Source organism: Panthera onca, chromosome C2 (assembly GCF_046562875.1).
Source record: "Panthera onca isolate mPanOnc1 chromosome C2, mPanOnc1 haplotype 2, whole genome shotgun sequence".
NCBI lineage: Eukaryota > Metazoa > Chordata > Mammalia > Carnivora > Felidae > Panthera > Panthera onca.
The window spans coordinates 139,968,770-139,990,094 of record NC_138347.1 but is presented as its reverse complement, the minus strand read 5'-3'; the positions used below and the strand labels follow the sequence as shown (position 1 = coordinate 139,990,094).

At 37.0% G+C, this 21,325-nt stretch overlaps 1 protein-coding gene across 5 annotated transcripts in view; it reads right to left on the bottom strand.

The window, feature by feature from the left end:
* The window catches only part of UBE2E2 (ubiquitin conjugating enzyme E2 E2), a 374,957-nt gene that overhangs the window by 72,034 nt on the left and 281,598 nt on the right, over nt 1–21,325 (bottom strand). For 4 of the 5 annotated variants that reach the window (XM_060638557.2, XM_060638559.2, XM_060638558.2 and 1 more), the window contains one exon: nt 16,655–16,787. The exons of the other annotated variant lie outside the window; for it this stretch is intronic. In XM_060638557.2, the coding sequence (XP_060494540.1) occupies nt 16,655–16,787 (133 nt within the window). The remainder of the gene's footprint in view (nt 1–16,654; nt 16,788–21,325) is intronic. 5 annotated transcript variants of the gene reach the window in all.

Below are 21,325 nucleotides of genomic sequence, written 5' to 3'. Positions count from 1 at the left end.
CTCTCTCTCTCCCTCTGCCCCTCTCCCCCACTTGCATGCTTTCTCTCTCTCTCTCTCTCAAAAAAAAATGAAATAGTTTGAAGAGGAAAGTTTAGAGTGATATAGGCCTACCTCAAGAAACAAGAAAAATATCAGTTAAATAATCTGATCTTACATCCAAAGGAATTTGTAAAAGGAGAACAAAGCTCAGTTAGAAGACAGAAAATAATAAAGATCAAGGCAGAAATAAATGAAATAGAGACTAAAAAAATTAGAAAAGATTAATGAAACTAAGAGCTAATTGTATGAGAAGAAAAATAAAATTAATAAACCTTTAGCTAGACTCATCAAGAAAAAAAGAAAGAACTCACATAAAGTCAGAAATGAGAGGAGACGTTATAACCAATACAATAGAAATACAAAGGACTGTAAGAAAGGTCTACAAAAAATTACACACCAACCAACTGGAAGATCTAGAAGAAATGGATAAATTCTTAGAAATACATCACCTTTTCCAAACTAAATTAGGAAGAAATAGAAAATCTGGAGAGAGTGATAACTAGTGACAAAATTGAGTTGGTAATCAAAAAATTTCCAACACATGGAAGTCCAGGACTATACGGCTTCAAAGGTGAATTTTACCAAGCATTGAAAGAAAAGTTAATACCTATCTTCAAACTATTCCAAAAATAGAAGATGAAGGAATGTTTTCAAATTTATCCTATGAAGCCAGCATTAACAAAGTAAAAAAAAAAATTATAGACCAATATCCCTGATGTTGAACTGAATTCAACAACACCTTAAAAAAATCATTCACCATGGTCAAGTGGGATTTATTCCAGGGATGCAAGGATGGTTCAATATCCACATGAATCAATGTGATACACCACATTAACAAAATGAAGGATAAAAATCACATGGTCATCTCACTAGATGTAGAAAAAGTATTTGACAAAATTCAACATCCATTCATGATAAAAACTTTCAATACAATGAGTATAGAGGGAACATATCTCAACATAATAAAGGTCATGTATGACAAACTCAGAGCTAACATCATACTCAATGGTGAAAAGCTTAAAGCTTTAAGATCAGGAACAAGAAAAGGATGTTCACTCTCAGTACTTTTATTCAATAGAGTACTGGAAGTCCTAGCTACAGCAATCAGACAAGAAATAAAAGGCATCCAGGGGCACCTGGGTGGCTCAGTCAGTTAAGTGTCCAACTTCAGCTCAAGTCATGATCTCTCAGTTTGTGAGTTCAAGCCTCTTGTCGGGCTCTGTGCTGACAGCTCAGAGCCAAGAGCCCTGCTTTAGATTCTGTGTCTCCCTCTCTCTCTGCCCCTCCATGACTCTCTCTCTCTCTCTCTCTCTCTCTCTCTCTCTCACACACACACACACACACTCTCTCTCTCTCTCTCTCTCTCTCTCAAAGATAAATGAACATTAAGCATTTTTTAAATAAGAAAATAAAAGACAAAGAAATAAAAGGCATCCATTTTGGTAAGGAAGAAGTAAAACTGCCACTATTTGTAAATGACATGATACTATATATAGAAAACCCTAAGAACCCAATCAAAAAATTATCAGAACTAATAAATGAATTTAGTAAAGCTGCAGGATACAAAATTAATATACATAAATCTGTTGCATTTCTATACACTAATAACAAAGTAGCAAAAAGATACATTAAGAAAACAATCCCATTTATAATCATATCAAAAAGAATAAAATACCTAACAATAAATTTAACCAAAGAGGTAAAAGACTTGTACTCTGAAAACTGTAAGACACTGATAAAAGAAATTGAAGATGACAGAAACAAATGGAAAGGGATTCAATGAAATCCCTATAAAAAATATGAATAGTATTTTTTACATAATTAGAAAAAAAACCCTAAAATTTGTATGGAACACAAAAGACCCTGAATAGCCAAAGCAATCTTGAGAAAAAAGAACAAAGCTGGTGGTATCACAATCTCAGATTTTAAGATATACTACAAAGCTACAGTAATCAAAACGTTATGGTACTGACACAAAAAGACATAATTATCAATGGAAGAAGACAGAAAGCCCAGAAATAAACCCATGCTTATACAGCCAATTTACCTATGACAAAGAAAGCAAGAATATACAATGGGGAAAAAGAAAGTCTCTTCAATAAATGATGTTGGGGGGGTGCCTGGGTGGCTCAGTCAGTTAAACATCTGACTTCGGCTTCTCATAGTTCATGGGTTCAAGCCCTGCATCGGGCTCTGTGCTGACAGCTCAGAGCCTGGAGCCTGCTTCAGGTTCTGTGTCTCCCCCTTTCTTTGCTCCTCCCCCACTCATGCTCTGTTTTTGTCTCTCAAAAATAAGTAAAATTAAAAAAAAATAAATGATGTTGGGAAAACTGGACAGTTATATGCAAAAGAATGAAAGTGGACCACTTTTGTATACTATACCCCAAAATAAGTGCAAAATGGATTAAAGACCTAAATGTGACACCTGAAACCATAAAAATGCTAAAAGACCACACAAGCAGTAGTCTCTTGGACACTGGCCTTAACGTATGTATGATATGTCTCCTAAGGTAAAGGGAAACAAAAGCAAAAATAAACTATTGGGACTACTTCAAATAAGCAGCTTTTGCACAGTGAAGGAAACCATCAACAAAACAAAAAGGCAACCTAGTAAATGGGAGAAGGTATTTGCAAATGATATGCCCAATGAAGGGTTAATATCCAAAATATATAAAGAACTCCTACAACTCAACACCAAAAAAACACACATTAAAAAATGTTTGTTTTAAACATTTGTTTAAAAAACTGATTGAAAAATGGGCAAAAGACTTTGTAGCAACATGGATGGAACTGGAGAGTGTGATGCTAAGTGAAATAAGCCACACAGAGAAAGACAGATACCATATGGTTTCACTCTTATGTGGATCCTGAGAAACTTAACAGAAACCCATGGGGGAGAGGAAGGGAAAAAAAAAAAAGAGGTTAGAGTGGAAGAGAGCCAAAGCATAAGAGACTCTTAAAAACTGAGAACAAACTGAGGGTTGATGGGGGGTGGGAGGGAGGGGAGGGTGGGTGCTGGGTATTGAGGAGGGCACCTTTTGGGATGAGCACTGGGTGTTGTATGGAAACCAATTTGACAATAAACATCATATATTGAAAAAAAATGGGCAAAAGATATGAATAGACATTTTTTGAAAGACAGTCAACAGAAAAGATGCTCAACATCACTCATCATCAGGGAAATGCAAGTGCAAATCAGAATGAGATATCACACCAATAAGAATGGCTACTATCACTCTAAATCGTACACTCTGGTGGAAATGTAAATTGATGCAGCCACTGTGGGAAACAATATGCAGGTTCTTCAAAAAATTAAAAACAGAATGCCATATAATCCAGTAATACCACTACTATTTACCCAAAGAAAATGAAAACATTAATTTGAAAAGATACATGCACCCCTATGTTTACTGCAGCATTACTTACAGTAGCCAAGATATGGAATCAGCCCAAGTGTGTGTGCGTACAGAAGATTACACACACACACACACACACACACACACACACGCACGCGCCTAAGGGATACTATAGTAAAGTGAAATAAGTTAGACTGAGAAAGACAATTACTATATGATTTCACTTATATGTGAAATCTTAAAGACAAAACAAATGAATGAATGAACAAATAAAAAACAGAAATGGACTCTTAAACACAGAAAAACCTGGCAGTTGTCAGAGGGAGGGAGGTGGGCAGATGGGCAAAATAGGTGAAGGAGACTAAGAGGTAAAAACTTCCAGTTATAAAATGCAAGTGAGTGGGCTGAAAAGTACAGCATAAAGAATATATTGGGGTGCCTGGGTGACTCAGTCGGTTAGGCACCTGACTTCAGCTCAGGTCATGATCTCACAGTCTGTGAGTTCGAGCCCCGCGTCGGGCTCTGTGCTGACAGCTAGGAGCCTGGAGCCTGCTTTAGATTGTGTGTGAGTGTCTGTTTCTTTCTAACTCTCCCCTGCTCATCCTTTATCTCTCTCTGTCTCAAAAATAAATAAAAACATTAAAAAAAGAATATAGTCAATAATACTGTAATATCTTTGTATGGTGACAGATGGTAGCTATACTTGTGAGCATTTTGTAACATATATAAATGTTGAATCACTATGTTATATACCTAAAATTAATATTATATTGTATATCAGATAAAATTCAATAAAAAAATCAGTCTGTTTTTAAAAGCAAACCACTACAGAAGAGATGATGGGTTTTTTTTTAAGTTTATTAATTTTTGAGGGAGAGAGAGAGATTGTGTGCACGAGTTGAGGAGGGGCAGAAAGATCCCAAGCAGGCTCCACACTGTCAACACAGAGCCCGAATCAGGGCTTGAACCCACAAAACTGTGAGATCATGACCTGAGCTAAAACCAAGAGTCGGACACTTAACTGACTAAGCCACCCAGGTGCCCCAAAGAATTCGTTTTAAGGAAAGAAAGGAAGAAAAAATGTGGAAATGAATAAAATAATGGCAAAAACGTGAAATAAACATATTGCTTTATGTATTATTTCCTTATTGTATAAACTATTGTTTTATATAATCTATAGAGTTAGAGATTAAAATAAATTAGTGGGCATGTATAGGGAGAATATAAATATATATATCATATATATGTAAATTTATAATTTTGCAAATGTCAAAACAAAAAACCTTATTTAACCTAATTATTCACAAAAACATAAGCAAAATGGATGTTTTCCATCAAGTACATAAAAGAAGGCAAGGGGTCATCTAAAGTATGGCTGTCGGCAATAAACTGGATTGTTGTGTTTTTAGCAAAGATCACTTCCAGTTTAGCTACTACAGATGTGAAGGGTCAGGGTAGCTGGAATGGATCAGGAGGCCAAATTTCTTTATTTACTTATTTATTTTTATTTATTTATTTAGAGAGAGAGACAACGAGAGTGAGAGAGTGTGGGACAGAGGGACAGAGGTGGAGGAGAGAGAGAGAGAGAGAGAGAGAGAGAGAGAGAGAATCCCAAGCAGGCTCTGCACTATCAGCACAGAGCCAGATGTGGGGCTTAATCTCATGAGGAGGCCAGGAGTTCTCATCCTGGCCTTGGCACTTATTGGCTATGTGATCCTAATCACTTTACTTAAAAGCTTCAGTTTTCTGGGGGCGCCTGGGTGGCTCAGTGGGTTGAGTGTCTGGCTTCTGCTCAGGTCACAATCTCACGGTTCTTGAGTTCGAGCCCCGCGTCGGGCTCTGTGCTGACAGCTCAGAGCCTGGAGCCTGTTTCGGATTCTGTGTCTCCCTCTCTCTGACCCTTCCCCGTTCATGCTCTGTCTCTCTCTGTCTCAAAAATAAATAAACGTTAAAAAAAAAGTTTCAGTTTCCTGCAATAATGAAACCTACCTATCAAAGTGAGAGGATCAAGTACGATAGTGAATGTAAAATTACATAATGTTAGCATAAAATACTAGCCATTAAGAAATACGGTATGATATCTAGTACACAACGCTCCATAACCACCAAGATGTCAGTAGAATTTGAAGCTGAAAAAAGGCTCAAGGAGAGCTTGCAGAAGGTCATTTAGTCCATTCCCTTGCAGGAGTAATTATTTTGATTTATTTTAGTCCTTATTTAGGCACTTGTAGGAAGATTAATTTGTTTGACTGGTATAATTATTCATGCTGTTATGATTTATTAACAGATGAGTCTTTTAAAAATAAGAATATGATATTTTGTGAGGCATTACTGTATACTCTTGCATGGAAAATAACCTCCAATCCTCAAATACTGAGAACATATGGAAAGAAAGAAAATGTGAGTTTTGTTGCTCTTTTCGATTATCAGTCTTTCCTTTGGGACACCCATTCTGGAAATTTTTAATTTCAAAAACTCAGTTTTGGTTCAAAATTGCATATTTCTGTGGGTGAGGTCATTTATTCTAGGGTTTCAATCCTCAAACCTGTATCTCTAGCTCATATCCCTCACTTGAATTCCAGATCTGTAAAGCTGCCTAATGAACATTTCCCAGCCAAATGTCCTATATGTTCCTCCTAGGAAACATGTCCCTACCTGGTTACTCGTTAGAAACTGGAGAGTCCTCACAGATGTCTCTAATCAGTTAAAAGCGGATACCAATGTTACTGCTAAAACAGTGCTTCTCTAAACAAAAACCAAAATCAGATCTATAGATAAAGAAAACAAATTGATGGTTGGTAGAGAGAAGGGGTATAGGGGATTGGCAAAATGGATGAAGGGGAGGTTAAAATACAGTCTTCTAGGGGTGTCTGGGTGACTCAGTAGGTTAGGCATCTAAGTGCTGATTTGGCTCAGGTCATGATCTCAGGCTTTGTGGGACTGAGCCCTGCGTTGGGTTCTGCACCGACTGTGCGGAGCCTGCTTGGAATTCTCTCTCTCCCTCTCTCTCTCTCTCTCTGCCTGTCTCCTGCTTGAATGTTCTCTCTCTCTGTCTCTCTCTCTCAAAAATAAATAAATATAAATAAACATTAAAAAAAGTACAGTCTTCCAGGTATGAAATGAGTAAGTCACAGGAATAAAAGATACAGCATATAAAAGATATGTAGTCAATGATACTGTAATAGTGGTATATGGTTGGCAGATGGTAGTTACACTTGTGAGCACAGCATAATGAAGTTGAATCACTACGCTGTACACCTGAAACTTATGTAACATAGCGTATCAATTACACTCGAATAAGAAAATAAAAGAGAATACTGCTTCTCAACCACAGGTGATCTCCCTAGGGCCTCCAGAGGACATCTGACAATATCTGGAGACACTTCCGTCTGTCACAAATTGGGGGGCTCAGAGTGGGGGAGAAAGACTGCTATTGGCATTTAGTGAGAAGAGGCCAGACATGCTGCTATGGATCCTACAATGCAAATGATATCCCTCCGCGAGAATGAGTTATCTTGTCCAAAGTATCAACCATGCTGAAGTAGAGAAATCTTGCTCTATCGTTTCTTGAATGTAAGCTCTTCAAGAAAGAGTCATTTCTGTATGTTCAGTATCTGGACGGTGCATGGTACACGCGAATTTACTGAAGAAAGTAAAAAAAAAAAAAAAAAAAAAAAAAAAAAAAGAATTCACATACTATTCCCCTTGTCTTTATCCCCAAAGCTCCGCCTTCCTTGTTTCCTAGCCTGGACTACTGTATTAACCCCTGCTTGTTGTTCTCCTTGTCTACATGGTCCCCGGGGCTGTGTCTTATTGATCTTTATGTATCAAGGCCCAGAAAGCAGTAAGGGCTCAATAAATCTTTGCTTTATTAGCCTTAGCACAGACATTTTAAATAGAAACTAATAAGAATTTATAAGAATTTTTGGCAGGTTTCTGCTAACATACTAATACCATAAGAAAAATGTATCTGATCGCTTAGAATAGTTACACCTGTATGAAGTAGTGTAGCTATCTGATATTAGGTCTATTCTATTCATAATCTTTAATTTTTGCGTGACTCTGTTTCTCCTTATTTTCTATAGGGGAAGACTGCAAAATACTTGTAAGGGCCAAATGATCACATCTTTCCCCTAACTCAGTGACAAGCCACGATTACATACTGTGATCTTGGTCGGCTAGGAACTGAGAACATTCCTTTCTCCCTAATTTTCCTTGGACCTGCTTAAGCAAATCTCTAAGAGGCTGCTATCTTAATAAGAGATCCAGATTCAAGTCTAAGGGGAAAAATCAAGGAAACTTGATCATTTGCTAAAAAAGAGCTGATATTTGGCTGGTAGTCTTAAAAATGAACTCAGACCTCCCCATTCTATCCAAACATGAACAAAACAGCATTACATATATAGCCATCCAAACAAGTAATACCTTTAAATAAGGTAAAGAACAATCACAATTTTTTCTTACATGCAGAATACCATTTTCCCCACCTCATTTCTCAAGTGGATGACAGAAAATAGTTTGTTTTAAAATTTACAGACACTTCATCAACACATGCTGTCTGTTCTAGGTCTTGATCTGTTCTCATCAGGGAGTCTTTTCTACAAGGTTAAGAAAATTGCAAATTTGAACTTTCTTCGGGCTTAGTTGTGAAGAAATTTCCTTCTTCACCAGACTATTCCTTCAACACTGCCTTGTTATCTCTGAACTTTCTGAGACTCACAGTGTTTCTCTCAGAGTCCCCAGTGTTAACCTTGTTTTCTGGGACTAGTGGATCCCTGCCCTTTGATGTTGGGATCCCGAAGATTTCATCTTGAAGCCACCCCACCCTTTTCTCTTCAGAAAACCCTCTCGAGGGGAGAGTGTCACTTGTCTGAATTTGGGAACCTTTCTTTGGAAAAACCACCTCTCTCTGGTGAGTTGCCATCTTCCCATGGCTGTGACAGCAAGAAGGTTCCTCATTTTCCAAACATCCAGTTTCCTTTGTTCATTGAACCTCCTTACAGAAGAACACCCCTTGTGAAGGAATTTAGGTCTGCCCATTCCTTCCAGTTATGGTGACGGTAATATCAACGAACACCCACTCCCATGTGGAGTGAGGTCAGAGAGAATGGAACTTCAGACTATGAAGGAACATAGTAAAATACTTGTTTGAGACGCCTACCTCTACGGCAAGACTCTCAAAGGGGTGTGTGAGTAGATATGAGAGAGGCTGAATACACACCAACATCTGAGCTTGGGCAAAGGTGTAGGTGGCTGAGTGGATCCAACCCAAACAGATTAAGATGTCTTGGGCAATAAGCATTTCAAGAAAGACAGTGATAAATTAAAGGTATTTCTCCAAAATCTGGGACTACATCACGTCTATAAAACTAGAAAGGGGGGGAATCCTCACAAAATAGGATGAAATTGACCTTCCTGTCAGCCAAATGGCTGATTCCCTTTCAGCTTATCGGCAAATTTAATTTTGTTTAGAACAAATAAAGTTGGTGAAAATAAACAAACAAACAAAATCCAATCCTTCTTAGTAATTCTTAAATTGGTGGTAGGACACACAAATGGATACAATGCATACTGTTTTAAAAGTAGGAAGATAATGACCACTGTTTGGATCAATTTTTACTCATCATATGAAATTTCACACCACATTAACATATACCATGGCATTTTTAAATGGCTTATTATAAAGGAGAATGGACTAAAAAAGAAAACTTATGAGATACAAGTAATGCTGTAGCCCAGTCATGACACTGAGGATACAAGGCTACTTCGACAGTAATTAACTGTGAAAAGGACCTGTGAAATGGGAAGTAACTTCTCTTAGCTTAGGGTTAACAAAATCCAGAAGTCAAGTTATTTGTGGTTCAACATGGAGTTAATACCTCAGTGTCTTTGAAGTAGGAAGACACTGGAGAAAAGCCCCAGGTGCCTTTTGGAAAAAAAGATCCTTGCCCAAACTGAAAGGCACTTGAAATCTCTTCCTAACATTCTTTTCTCCTTGTATCATCAATTTCATCTGCTTTCCCCCCAAAACTGCTTTAGAGAATGATCTGATATAATTAACTTATACCAGAGTGTAAAATATAAGTGTTCCTTCTCCCAGGAACCTGAGCAATTCAAATCTTCTCTACTGTTGGGGAATGAAAGGATCAGTTTAGAACTGGGTTTGGAGTCCAGTTTAGCTGCTTACTTTCCATGTGACCTCTGGGCCACTTAACCTCAGTGAGCCTCAGTTTTCTAGTCTATAAGCAGGGGTGATGGTAGTAATGAATACAGCCTTTAGGGCAAAGTTCTTTGGATTAAATTAATTCAACAATTTTTTACCGAATGCCTATCGAATCTCCAGGCATTGTTATAGCTGCCGGAATATAGGAGTGACAGCGAAACAAAGTCCTTGTGCTCAAGAAACTTACATGCTAAATGAAGAAAGGTAAACATAAACTCACGGACAAAGAAATGTATCATGCCAGGAGGGAGAAGTGCTATGGAGAAAAATCAAGTATGGTGGTTGCGGTGGGAAAGCTCATGGGGAGCAGATGTCAAGCAAGAGCTTCTCTGAAAAGGTAACATTTGAGCAGACACCTGAAGGGAAAAATGGAGTGAGCCACACGAATTTTAGGCAGAGGAAAACAACGCAGGCAGAAGGAAGAGCAAATGTCAAGGTTCTGTGAAAGCAGTATACTTACAGTACCTGAGTCAAGAGTGATTGTGATTTTTGAAATAGGTGTATTCATTTTTGAAAGCGAGAGCGAGCGAGTGAGGGAGGGGCAAAGAGAGTGGGAGACTGAGGATCTAAAGCAGGCTCCGTGTTGACACCAGAGAGCCTGATGTGGGGCTTGAACTCATGAACCACGAGATCATGACCTGAGCCAAAGTCGGACACTTAACCTACAGGGCCACCCAGGTGCCCTGAGCAACAGCGGTTTTGAAAAGTATATTGCGATTTTACAAGGTTTTGTGTGCTTTTACTCAGTGAGTTGGGAATCACTGAAAAGCTTTAGGCAAAGAACTGATATATCTGACGTATTATAAAAGGACCATTTGGTATAGGGGTGCACACAGCAGAAGGGATAACAGAAGCAGGGATACAAGACAGGAGACTTCCACAATAATCTGGGGAAGGGGAGCAACTGATGCTAGTTTGGGCCAGAGTGTTTGTTACTAGGGAGAGGTGATGAGAAATGGTTAGAGTCTGGATTTATTTTGAATATTTATCTAAGCCAGTGAGACTGGGCCTGGCTAGGGTGTTTGAGAGTAGTTAAAAAGGACTGCAAAGTTTTTACCTTTAGCCACTAGAAAAATGGAATTCTCTTTAATTGAGATGGGGAAGACGGGAGGAGCCGGTTTGGCAGGAGTGGGATGGGGCTGTGCAATCAATGGTTTGCTTTTGGACCTGTTAGGTTTGAGATGACTGTTGATGTTAAACTGGAGATGCCAAAAAGGCAATTCAATATGTATGAAAGCACTTAATTCACAGCCAGGCTTTGTATAAATGTATGAACTCAGGTTAAACAAGTTAATTCATGTTACTCCACAACGTGTGTATTCTATCCCCAAGGCCAGAGCAAATGAGTGGGAAACTGCATTTACGTATGCAAACCATGGCTCCTTCTCAAAACCTGACACACCATCAACTTGTTCGAGCAACAGCAAAAACAGAAACAACAATAAAAACAAGTAAATAATAATAACCTAATTCAAATAAAAAGCAAAACTCCTCGTTGAACTTGTTTTAGGTATAGATCTCACTCTGGCTTTCAAATGCTTAATATCATTGCTCCTTCCTATAACTAATTAGCTACTTTATTCACGACTAGCCTTGTGCCGTCAATTTAAGGTTAAACTCTAATGAGGGTAATAAAATACAGATTTTGAAAATATGATGGACCTAAATTATCAATTTCATTGCCTGAAAGCAGTTAAGACTTCTTATTTGATGATGTTTCATTAGTAAGCAATGTTATAGTTAGATTTAAAAAAAACCCATAAAACATAAAATATGCTCTGAAACGACTGCTAAGATTATTTTTAAATATATTGATAAAATTTGTTACGAAAAACAAATTACATTAAAAAGCTTTTAGGTATTATTAATATTAAAGAGCTTTCTTTTACTCACACAAATACTTTTATGCATGCACTCAGTTTTTAAAACATTTTAGGCACAGATTTTATCATTCCTTTTTGGAAAATACCTACCGGCAGATACCGTCTTGCCATTACCAAAGAAAACAGTGTTTTCCAGTAAAAGATATGAACACTGACAGCATGTTTGACTTGTGCACAGGCTGCCTGAGACACTAAACTGACAAACATACTTCATTCTACCTACCTACCTACTCTTAAATCTGTTTTAAAATGCCCACTTACTTTTTATAAGAATATGCAGATCCACAGGGAGACAGAAAAAAAATCAAATCTGAAAGGGCTACCTCTACGCATTTCTGCTGTAAAAACAAAGATCTGACCTGTTACCTAAGATGACTAAGTTGGCACGTATTGTCATCAGAATCTCTGAGACACAATATGCTGCACACAGGGTGTCACAATATTTGCAAAGTGTTTTCAGTAGAAAAAGAGAATACAGAAATAAAACAATATAGAAATAAAACATATCCTATTATTTTGCTTCTGAATTTCTCAAGTATGCTTGTTAATTTTATTTGGTGTATAACTTTCAGGGAAAGATTTTCATATTATTCACAAAAAGAGAAAAAGCTGGACAAGAGTATATGTGAAAACCTCCACATCTCCCAACTTTTCCTCTATTGGTCTGGCAAAGATTTAAAAAGACTAAGAATCCTCAGAGCTGAGCAGACTGAAGGGAGGTACTGTACTCTTCACTATGTTGATGGCCATGATGTAAACTGATACAATTTTTCTGGAGGGCAATTTGTCAGCCCTTAACAAAATTTTACAGATATAAACCTATCTACTCAGAAGTTCCATGTCAATCAATTTAGCCTCAGGAAATAATTATACAAGTATAGGAAATATGTAATTGTAAGGATATTCATCACATCAATGATTATAACAGAAATACTGGCAACAGCTTAAATGTCCAATAACAGGAAATTAAATTTGGCATATATATACAATGGAATACCCTGTAGCCTCAATAATTCTATTGCAACCACATATTTATTGAGCAATATTAAGTGTTTGGTGAAAACAGAATATTAGGCAAAAAGTAATTCTAAAAGCAGGAGCAATAGGGCCCAATATTTATTTATATGTTTGTGAGTATGCATACAACATTTATATGCAGAGAACAAAAGTCTCAAAGGAGATATACAAAATGGCGTGAATAATTAATTTTTGGGTTAGGATTATAGGTATTAACATTTTTTCCTTTTGCTTATTTTCAATTACTTTTTATTCTATAACAAATATGTAGACTTTGTAGAGTAAAGAACATTAAAATATTTACACACTGGACTTATAAAAAAGTATAGGTTTTGAGCACAGGAGTAATTATAATATGAATAGGAAAATGTAATCCCCAATAAGATAAAAAGCAATTTCTAGTTTACAAATAAATAGATATCTGAATTATAACACTGAAATATATGTCTATACTGAAAAAAATACAGTATTAAAAAGCTTTGGGATATACCAGAAATTAAAAAGCTTTTGGATATGCTTTTCTTTTGGCCATATTATTCTTAGATAGTTTCATTAAATGGATATTTTCCCATAGAAATAATATTATCATTGATGGCTAAATATTCACCTGAAGACTTGGCATCAGATACCACAGATACAATTAACAAGGCTGTACAAACAAGAATGCTGTAGCTTTAGTAAGACAGCATAAACATATTGATTATACAAAATTAATGCAGTGAGAATCGTACTCGGATGCAGCATTTCCAAATGTAACTAGTACTTGACCTATTTAAAACCAGCATACTAAATTTAATGGACATTAAATACTCAATTAAAAATTGTTTTGCTTGCCTTAGTAAAATTTAGATGGATTTTGGAAGAAATGATTGGAATGGCTTGTCTGATTTTGAAAAATCAGCTAGTGGAGTGTGGGATTTTCAAACTAAAGAAGTCCTACTCCCAAAAGTTCCTATGGCTTGAAGAGGCATCCAAATCACTCCACTGACATTTACATGATGTATTTGAGCAGTGTAGTATTTATTTTTTCCTACATTTTAAGTGGTAGAGGTTTATTTATTGATATTTTTCAACTGAAAAACATGGCTAAATGGCTTATTATGTCAAAGTATTTATTTTGAGCATGAGGACATTTAAAGTCCTCACTTAGGATTCCAAGTGTAAGATTTTGGGGAAAAGTCATCTCATAAATCCCATTACGCTATATTCTAATTTTATGGTATGGATATCTGATAACCATTAGGCAGCCAGTCAGATTTATTTGTGAACATCTGGCCTCACTAACACTTCTCTCTGACACCTACTACTATCTGGGTTCATTCTTCAGAGTATTGGGAAATGGCTCATTAATCAAACTATGTGGCTAAGACTGATGTAAAAAGAACAAAGGGTGATGGCAACAGAGGAAAAGCACCAAGAAAATGCCAAATGCAGACTACTTAGAATAATAGGAGACTAGGAAGACATGGACATGGTACCGCAAAACTATTAATAAAAGTGTTTGTTTTAGTTAACAGCTTTCAAGACACCCACAACCCCCTCCCCCCACCGAAGAGCATATCTGTCTACAAAATCTGGTTTCTAAAACTGATAAATTAGGGGATGATAATTTGCTCTGAAAAACTTCCCACGGGTGCACATTTAAGTGTGCATTTGAATTGTGATTTGAGTTACCAAAGTTTGATTTTTCCTTTGTCCTAAGAGATTGTTTAATCAAATTCATTCAGTGGTGGAGCTTAATTTTTTTCTGGTAATATTCTGATAGGTAATAATTCAGCTTTTTTAAAAACAGAAATATTAGCAAATAGTTACTCCCAGGAAAGGGAAGCCCACTGTCTCCGAAGTCGAGCTATTCAAAAGCAGACTGTACAGCTGTGGATCAGATATTCCCCATAAGAATTAACATCTACTTCCCTGTGACACCCTCCTGTGTCTATTTTTGTCCCATCCAGCCATCCAGAGTAAGGTCTAAACCCTAACCCACACCACAGTTCCTGAAACATTTGAGGACAGATACCACATTCCTCCTAGGTTAACATCTCCAGGTTAACAGCGGAAAGTACATGGTCTGTAAAGTCAGATTTCAGTAAATTCTTGGTTGTCTACCGGAAACCTCTCTAAGCCTCACCTAAGTTTCCTCATCTGTGAAAGGGAACATCTAACGCTTTGTGGGGTGTTTTAGAAAAGAAAGGAGTTGGCACGGCTGATGTCCACTGTAGTGTTTTACCCAACGAAGCAGCTCAGGAATGTGGATGACTCTTTCCCCAGCTTAATCTTGTTTATTCTTCTTAAAATGAAGAGCTTAGAAGTGAATGAAGCCCTCCAGATACAGTGCAACTGGTGCAGAGTTCTGGGGATCGTAGTCCTGAAAATGTCACCGTAAGGCTTCAGGAACCTTAAGTTCCCAAAGAATTTCAGTCAGCTAAAAGCCCACAAGTTTTATTTACATGAACATGAAGTAGGTCTCTCTTTCCTGTCTTGTATCATGATTTCCTTCTAATTCTCACTGAAATACTACACATTTAGTCACGTTAAATTCCATCCTGTTAGTTTCAGGCCATTCTTGCAGTCCATCCAAGCCTTTCTGGAAACAATTATTTTATCTAACTTATCAGTTCCCCCTTCCAGCTTAAATCTACACATTTCTGTCATGCCGAACGTGGATAAGCCCACAGGTTTTCTGAGATGCGTATTTCGGATGTAGAGAACAGCCTGCACCAGACTCACAGGCTGCACAACTCCCTGATCTGAACTTTTCCTCCTCTTCCCTGCTCTGTCCTTCCTCTACTGAACAGGCTGTCCGAGAAAGGTCCTCGCATCACTGGCAGTGCGGGAACTACTCCAGGTGATTTATGGGCTCGGTCCCAGTAGAATGAAACACATAAGGTTCCCTTCCAGTAAAAGGAGAAAGTAAATATTAGACACACTACTGCTTCGTCACTGAAAACCAACCTAATGCAGGAATGGGGGGTCACCGGTGCCACCAGCTCTGTCAGCTTGGATAAAATGTATTGTGTGATGTAGAAAAGAACATGGGCTTTGGACTCCAATTTCCTGGGTTCAAATACGGACACCACTATTTGCATGCTGTGTAATACTAGGACAGTTACTTAGTTTCTCTGTGCCTTGGTTTCTTCTTTAGTAAAATTATACTTGTTACTTTTGCTTTGATATCCAAGCATCAGTGGAAACGAAGGAAGGAAGAGAGGGAAAAAAGGGAGTAAAGGTAAGAGGGAGGGAGAGGAATTACAGAAATTCATGGTAAAGGCAGTTTTATTTTCACTTTTTAAAACTGTGCACTCCAACATACATCTCAAGTAAGTTTTATTTCCCTCTGCAATGAGGGGTTAAGTCAGGTCAAATAAGAATTCTTTTCTGGTGGCCAATGCACAGAGTCAGTATTTTTAGGGTCTTTTCCTTTTCAAAGTGGAGAATGAATTAAAACCCATCAAATCATCAAATGACTGACTTACAGACAGTAGAAAGGAATGTGAAGAATTCTTAAAGTGTATAGTTTTGTCTTAAATAAGTGTAAATTTCCTATGTTCATTAATTAGTCATTTACATTAACCAACTATTACAAATACTTCTTTACTAAATTCTCTTGGCATCATTTTTCAGCCTTTGTGGGTCACACTTTCCATTCTAGCGCGTGTGTAGTTCATGTGAGCAGCTGAACTTTCAAAACTCAAAACTCCACAGCTGGAGTACCCTAAGTACCCTAAGACTTGAGTGGTGGGACTCCCTCTGCATTTAGTCTGGCTCCTGGGCTCGGTTCTGGCTCCAGCTTCAGGCTGTGTCTGGTTTTCTGGGTTCCAGGGCTGGCACAGGCCCAATCTCACTCACCTAGTTCCACCCATTACATGCTGTTTTATGTTACATTACAACATAAACCACAGAAAGGAGACGCTGAGAAAGGATGAGAAAAATCAATGAAATATGAGTGAGGGGCTGGGGTAGGGATATAGCCTATAATTTTTCACATTGTTTCCTTTTAAATACAATTAGCCCTGGAAATCTGTCTGTGTTAACAGAATAGACATGCATTCCTAGATATGTATATTTAAGAATATGTATATGTGTATACATATACAACAGTACATATTGCTAAAAATGGATGAATACTTCATACTGACCTTAGGGGGTTTAAACGGATAGTCTGGTGAAAAGGTAATGTCAAGAAAGAACACCCCTCCTTCATAGACAGATCCTGGGGGTCCCAATATAGTTGACCTCCATTCATAAATGTTGTCTCCTTTGGGTCCAGCACTGAAATAAGACATACAAATGAAATGTGCTTAGAGATTATGTAAACCCTGAAATTAAAAAAAAATTCTATTTTGGTAACAATAAATTGAGCAATTGCAATAAAACACAACAAGTAGGATAATTCTATATGATGGTTCACTTGTCAGTATCATCAATATTCTATAAAGAAAAGATGTTGGTATTACTTAATAAAACAGAATCAGGAAGATTCTGTTTTGCCATCCACAATCCTGTACCTATTGAACAAAAGATTCCTAGGACCAAAGACCAGAGGTAGAAGCACAAATGTTTAATAAAGCATGAAATTATTTGTGAGGTCTTAAAAAAGATGATTTGGTCATAGAGTGAAAGAGACAAATTTCTGAAGACAGAAGGGCCACTAGAGAAAATAAAGTCTAATAAAAAATAGTCTAATCTGTCTGTTAACAACTGAGAATACAAATGAGGTTCACAGAGATCAGTAAATGTTCATCAGCCATAAAATTCAGCTCAAGTATCATATCCCACGTGAATCTTCCTCTTTTCTCTTTTCCCGCCAAAGAATCTGCTCCCTTGGCCCTCATGTATCATGAATAGTGTGGCCTGTAGAAAACAAGATGTATTTCATTTTATAACAATGTTTTTAATTAATAAATGTTTTAAAGTAAGTTCTAGGCCCAACGTGGGGCTTGAACTCACAACCACGAGATCCAGAGTTGCAGGCCCTACCAACTGAGCCAGACAGGCACCCCCATAACTGTATTTTTAAAGTGTTTACTTTTTCTGCCACTCCCTAGAAGTTCCTTGAGGAATAGATTTTTGCCCCGTCTTAAGGCCTAGTAAGTACATTTTGTTCGATGATGATACATTAATAGGAAAGCAAGTGAAGCCACATGGCGAGTAGCGGTAAACATCTGTCTCTGACTCTGAGAAACTCGCTGAGGAAACTAATGCCCACATGAGTCACATGAATTGCAATCTCTCAGGTGAACAAAAGGACAAAATGAGATTATAATTCAGCTTTTCAGTGTTCTTTTTGCTACATCAAGCTAATACCTACATCTAATAGCCACAAATTACCCTCATGTCCAGTAGCAAACCCTTTGGGGAGGATTTTATTGTCAACAAAGATTTAGTTACTACTCTTTCTTATTTTGAAATTAGTTTAGATCTACAAAAACTTCATTGTTGAGCAGTGTAGCACAAAAGCATGCATCTTAATTAAGTTGGGATATGCACTGGAAATGCAAGGATAGTTTAATAATAGAAAATCATTAATGTAATTTACCTAAGATATTAAAGTTGGAAAAAAAAGGCATAATCTCAGTGGGTGCAGGAAAAGCACTCAATAGGCTTTAATAATAGCCATTTATGACAAAGAAGCTTTTTAGCAAAAGTGGAATAGACAGAAACTTCTTTAACCTGATAAAGAATATCTACCAAAAACCTCACAGCAACTAATATATTCAGTGGCAAAATACCAAAAGTATACCCTTTAAAAATTGAGGAACAAGATAAGGTCGCCCACTACATATACTTCTAATCAATACTGTATTAGAGATCATATCCATCAAGGTATGGAAGACATAAGGAAGGAAAAAACAAAAGGTATGGATTGAGATGGAAAAAATAAAACTGTGAGCATCTGCAGTATTTATGTACACAAAAAAATCTATATACAATTTATTAAACTTAATAAAAGAGTTTATAAAGTGGCTAGATATAAGATCAATATGAAAAGCCAACTGAATTTCAACACACTAACAACATTAGAAAATATATTTTAAAATATCTTGTAATAGTATTAGAAACACACACACACAAAACCTATGAATAAGTTTCATAAAAATATGTAAGATTTTTTTGAAGAGAATCAAATAAATGGAGAGTTTATGAGTAGGGAGATCCAGCATCCTACAGATGTCAATTTTCCCCATATTGATCCAACGCAATTCCAATCAAAAGTGTAACAGTTATTTAAAAAATGAAACTTGATGGGGAGGCTCGGATGATTAAGCATCCAACTCCTGATTTCGGCTGAGGTAATGATCTCATGGTTTGTGGGATTGAGCCCTGCATTGGGTTCTGAACTGATAATGAGGAGCCTGCTTGGGGTTCCCCCTCTCTCTCTCTCTCTCAAAATAAATAAAAATAAACTTATGAAAAAAATAAACTTGACAACTTGGTTCTAAGATGTGTTTGGAAGCTTAGAGAAAATCATCAAACTTTTCTGCACACTTACAGGAATCTGATATATGTCAGAAGTGATGGGGCTAAGCAAACAGTTTTTGTATATGACAAATAGAAAAACTGGATTTCTACTTCAATAAATATACAAACCCTTGTTGTAGATGGATTAAGCACTTCAATGCAAAAGTCAGAAGTTTAAGAGGTTGCCTAAAGAGAATGGCAAGCCACCAACTAAGAAAAGACTTTTGGATCATATAAAATTGATCAAATTCTAGTGTCCAGTATACGGATTCCTGTGAATCAAAAAGAAAAAGACTAGCAATAACTTAGAAAAGACATAAATAGGCATTTCCAAAAAAGAAGAAACATGAATGGCCAATAATCATATGAAAAATATTCAATTTCATTAAATTATGGAAATGAAAACTTCAAATTACAGTTCAATATTATTTTACACTATATACAGGCAAAAATAAAAGCATGACAAAATCAACTGTTGAGGATGTGGAAAAACAAGAACTCCTATACATTGCTGAAGAGTGCTCAATCACTTTGGATAAGAACGTGGACTTTAGGTTGAATCTATATACTCCTGTGTTACAACATTTCAATTGCATTCCTAGGTACATACCACAGAGAAATTTTTACACATGTGCACCAGAAGACATATACAAGAATGTTCATGGAAACACTATTTGTAATAGAAAACTGGAAACAACACAGATGTCCATTGACAGGAAAAGGAATAAATTCATCCAAAGGAATACTACATACAGTGAAAATATACTGATTAACATGGAAAATCTTAAAAATATCAGATCGAATAAAAAAAGCAAGTCTAAAGAAATATATACAATATGATATAGCATTTTCATCAAGTTTAAAAATAACCAAACAAGAACATATATTGTTGAGGACACATACATATGTGGTATGGCAAGAAAATGAAAGAGAACAAAGCTCAAAAGAGTAGTTTCTTGGGTAGAATCAGATGGTAGAGGAGAAGTATCTAGGAGCTGCAATGGTTCTGATGATGGTCTACTTTTCAGTATGTATGGTGGATTCATGAGTTACCTGTTTCATTACTAGGTCTCATAATTTACTTACGCGTTAGATATGTTCTTAGATATGTGCCAAGTTTTTGTATTAAGAACAAGTGTGCCAAAAAAGTCTATCAAAATCATACATGAAGACAGTAACATGCAGCATATGTGCAGTGTGATCCTATTATATAAACTAGAAGTACAAAACAGTATTTTATATATTGTTTGTGGACACACATATATGTCCAAGTCTTTAAAGAAATGAACTAAAAAAGACAGACCTAAATTCATGACAGTGGATGTGCAGGGAACAGGAGAGAGGTGTAGGGTGAGTGATGGGATAGTTCTGAAAATGGGGAATGAAGAAGAGTTTAATCAAACAATTTTTTTAATGTTTATCTTTGAGAGAGAGAGAGACATAGAGTCTGAGCAGGGGAGGGGCAGAGAAAGAGGGAGACACAGAATCCGAAGCAGACTGTGATTTGGTGTGTGAGCTGTCAGCCCAGAGCCTGACGCGGGGTTCAAACCCATGAACCATGAAATCGTGATCTGAGCCGAAGTTGGACACTTAACCGACTGAGCGAGCCACCCAGACTCCCTGAAGCAGAGTTCAATTTTGTCTCTAGTTTCGATCTCTCTTATTTAAAAAGGATGAAGTAAAAAAATAAAATCAGATCACAGTGTATTGCAAAGTGCTGAAATATGTTGAGAAGCAGGGCACGCACCCCTGACGCATCCTCTTTACCTACCTCTCCTGAAGCTGACAGTGAGGTACAGACAGAATGTACCGAGGCCAGATGACAATAAAGCTTTGGCAACAACAGCTCCTTGTTGCCAGACAAGCTCACTCATTCAGATGAATAATACACATGGTTACGCCTTGAGCTATAATTAGACTCAATATGAATAGATAAGTTTATCAGAAGGAAGAACTTAAAAGTAGAGTAAATTATAGGTTTGTAGTTACAACATTACTTCAAGGAGGATGAAGAAATTTAGTTGAAAAAACACACACAGAACACAGCTATGAAACAATGTGCGTAGACATGTTTCCACAATACCAAGACGCAATTTTTCTGAGTCATTTGAGAAATTTTAAGATGATCTTCCAAGAATGGCCATCACAGTTAATTACATAATTTGGGCTGAGGAGGAACCAAATAGTGCCACCAAGGAAGGGACTCAGAAGCAGAAGTCGGGAGACGTCTCACAAAAGCAGCCGCTGTCTATAAATAATTTACATTTAATTAGTGCACATTTTAGATTTTATTTGGTTCTTAGTCAGAATACCAAATTTTATTGGTTCTTTGAAGTCAGTCAGCTGTC